Source organism: Lepidothrix coronata, unplaced genomic scaffold (assembly GCF_001604755.1).
Source record: "Lepidothrix coronata isolate B3197 unplaced genomic scaffold, Lepidothrix_coronata-1.0 Scaffold2540, whole genome shotgun sequence".
Taxonomy (NCBI): domain Eukaryota; kingdom Metazoa; phylum Chordata; class Aves; order Passeriformes; family Pipridae; genus Lepidothrix; species Lepidothrix coronata.
In genome coordinates this window covers 1-2,368 of record NW_016692720.1, presented here as the reverse complement: position 1 = coordinate 2,368, position 2,368 = coordinate 1, and the positions used below count along the sequence as shown (strand labels likewise).

At 58.4% G+C, this 2,368-nt stretch overlaps 1 protein-coding gene across 1 annotated transcript; it reads right to left on the bottom strand.

Moving 5' to 3' along the window:
- Nucleotides 1–210: 210 nt before the first annotated feature.
- Nucleotides 211–1,905, bottom strand: LOC108491903 (WD repeat-containing protein 31-like; the record flags this gene model as incomplete). The annotated part of the gene is made up of 2 exons (XM_017803698.1): nt 211–371; nt 1,743–1,905. Coding segments are annotated over 2 exons (324 nt in total), but the record flags the coding sequence as incomplete, so codon positions are not given.
- Nucleotides 1,906–2,368: the final 463 nt, after the last annotated feature.

Here is a 2,368-nt window from a genome sequence, read left to right as displayed (position 1 = left end):
CGGGGGCTGGTCTGTGTGGGGTCCCTGGGTCTGTGTGGAGGTCCCTGGGTCTGTGTGGGGGTCCCTGGCTCAGAACGCTGCCGGGGGCTGGTCTGTGTGGGGTCCCTGGGTCTCTGTTGGGGTCCCTGGGTCTGTGTTGGGGTCCCTGGGTCTGTGTGGGGGTCCCTGGGTCTGTGTTGGGGTCCCTGGGTCTGTGTTGGGGTCCCTGGCTCAGAACGCCCCCAGCTCCCGCAGGGCGGGCTCGGCGCCGCCGCCCAGGCGCAGCACGTGGATGCCGGAGCTGGCGCTGGCACAGAGCAGGGTGGAGCTGTCGCAGGCGGCCAGCGAGGCCAGCGGGCCAGAGCCCTCCAGGGACAGCGTGGCCAGGCAGGCTGGGGAGGGAACAGAGGGACACCGAGATGAGGCAGCACCACACCGACCTCCCAGCTCTGCCCTCCTGAGCTGCTCCCCCCGCTGTCCCGGGTCCACACATCCAAAGGCACCGGGATGTGCCCTCTGGAAGAGAGACCCTCCCCCCCTACAGTCCCCAGGGGATCTGAGCACTGATCTGGGCACTGACTGGCTGACAGGGATCCAGACTGGGGTCAGGCTCTGCCCCTTCCCTGGAGAGGAAGCAGGGCTGGGTGGACACACAGACCCCCCTGGGCAGAGCTGCAGGGCTTGCCTGGAGCCATTCCCAACACGCCTTTTTCTCCCAAATGTCTTCCAGTCCAGAATATTTTTTTCCTAAAGGCTGCATTACACTCACACAGTTTTGATGAGCCTCCAAAAAAGGAAGAGAAATCAGACTGACAATATCCAGCACCACATCAGCCCTTCTGTGTGTTACTAAACCCCCCTGAGGCAGAGTTTGTGCAAAGACACAGCCCCATGTTGAGTTGTCAGAGGAGCTGCCCTTGGCACAGACCTACAAGCAGCTGCCTTGTGGTGACCTGCACCCTTCCAAGAGCAGCTGGATCACAGTCACCCAGCTGGGAAGGCAAGAGGATCAAAGCTGCACCTCGGTGTGCACAGGCACAAGGGCACACGAACAGGGAAGTGAAACAGCAGGTCCCTCTCTGTGGGAGATCCTCAGGTTTCTATTTTCAACCCATCTTAAAGAAGTGCACTTGGAGAGGGGCTTAACCCCAGGGAGTGTCTAATGCTGGTGCCTTGGACTGCATTCCATGCAGGGCTCTCAACCTGAACAGCTTCCTAAGAGGTCTCTGCTGCTGCACAAGGGTTACCAAGAGCCTGCTGCTATGGCAGGGCCTGGCAGGTAAACAGCCTTTGTGCAGCTCAGGGGAGGACTCAGCCCTCAGCACCAGCTTTAACCCCACAGGAGCCCTTCAAAGGGGCAACCAAAGTGAGGGCAGTGGCTGAGCAGCCCTCTGTCCTCCAGCACAACCATTCCTTACAACTCTTCAGTGGGATCTCTGAAATGCTCTGTTTTTTTTTTTATTTTTATCATTTGTTCATTGCTGAACTTGGATGTATCTTTAAAAGCCATCTCATAATTCTTGCTTTTAGTTTAGGAAGGACACTTGTCACCTCTGACATGCACCCACCCCACCTCCTCCTCTGCAGGGCAAGCAGAAGCCCCTGGGTTTGCTCTGGGAGATATCTCCACCCTGCCCTGCAGCTGGAATGGAGTAAATTCCAGAGATTTCAGGCTTCATCCCGCCCATCACCACCGGGAGACAGACACAAGGAAGCAGTTTTGTTCTCCCAGAGCACCGAGGATGGGCAGGAGCCCCCCCTACCTGCCGTGTCCCGGTGCCAGACCTTCACTGTGCTGTCGCTGGAGGATGTGGCGACGCTGGGGGCGAGGGCTGGGCCCCGGGGGAGGAAAACACACGAGGTGGTGGTCTGGAAATGCCCCCTGTACTCACACACCCGGCCCCGGGTCTGTCGCAGGTCCCACAGCTGCAAGGGAACAGGAGAGCTTAGAGCCGGTATGACACTGTCAGGGGCCAGCAGGGAGCCGATGGGCACGGGAGGGAAGAGGGGGGTAGGTAAATTGCTCCTTGCCAATCCTCAATGCCCATTGCCTTTGTCCCTGCTCCTGCTCACAGTCCTGGGGAATGTCAAATCCCAAAGGATTTTCACCATCGATGACTATTTGAGCCCATAGAGCCAAGGCTGTGCAGGCAGGTAACAAGGCTCCACCCTGCTCCCATCCTCAGCCCTGCCCTCCCTGGGATGCGATGGGATGGGATGGGGATGGGATGGGATGGTCTTATCCTCTTGATCCTCACACACAGGGCTGAGAACCTGCCAATTCTAAGCTCAGTTCTGAACCCATGGGTGGCTAAATGCTCTAACCAGGTTTGGGGTCACTCGGACATTGGCACAGCCCTGTTTGTGTTGTGAGGTAGCCAAGGAAACT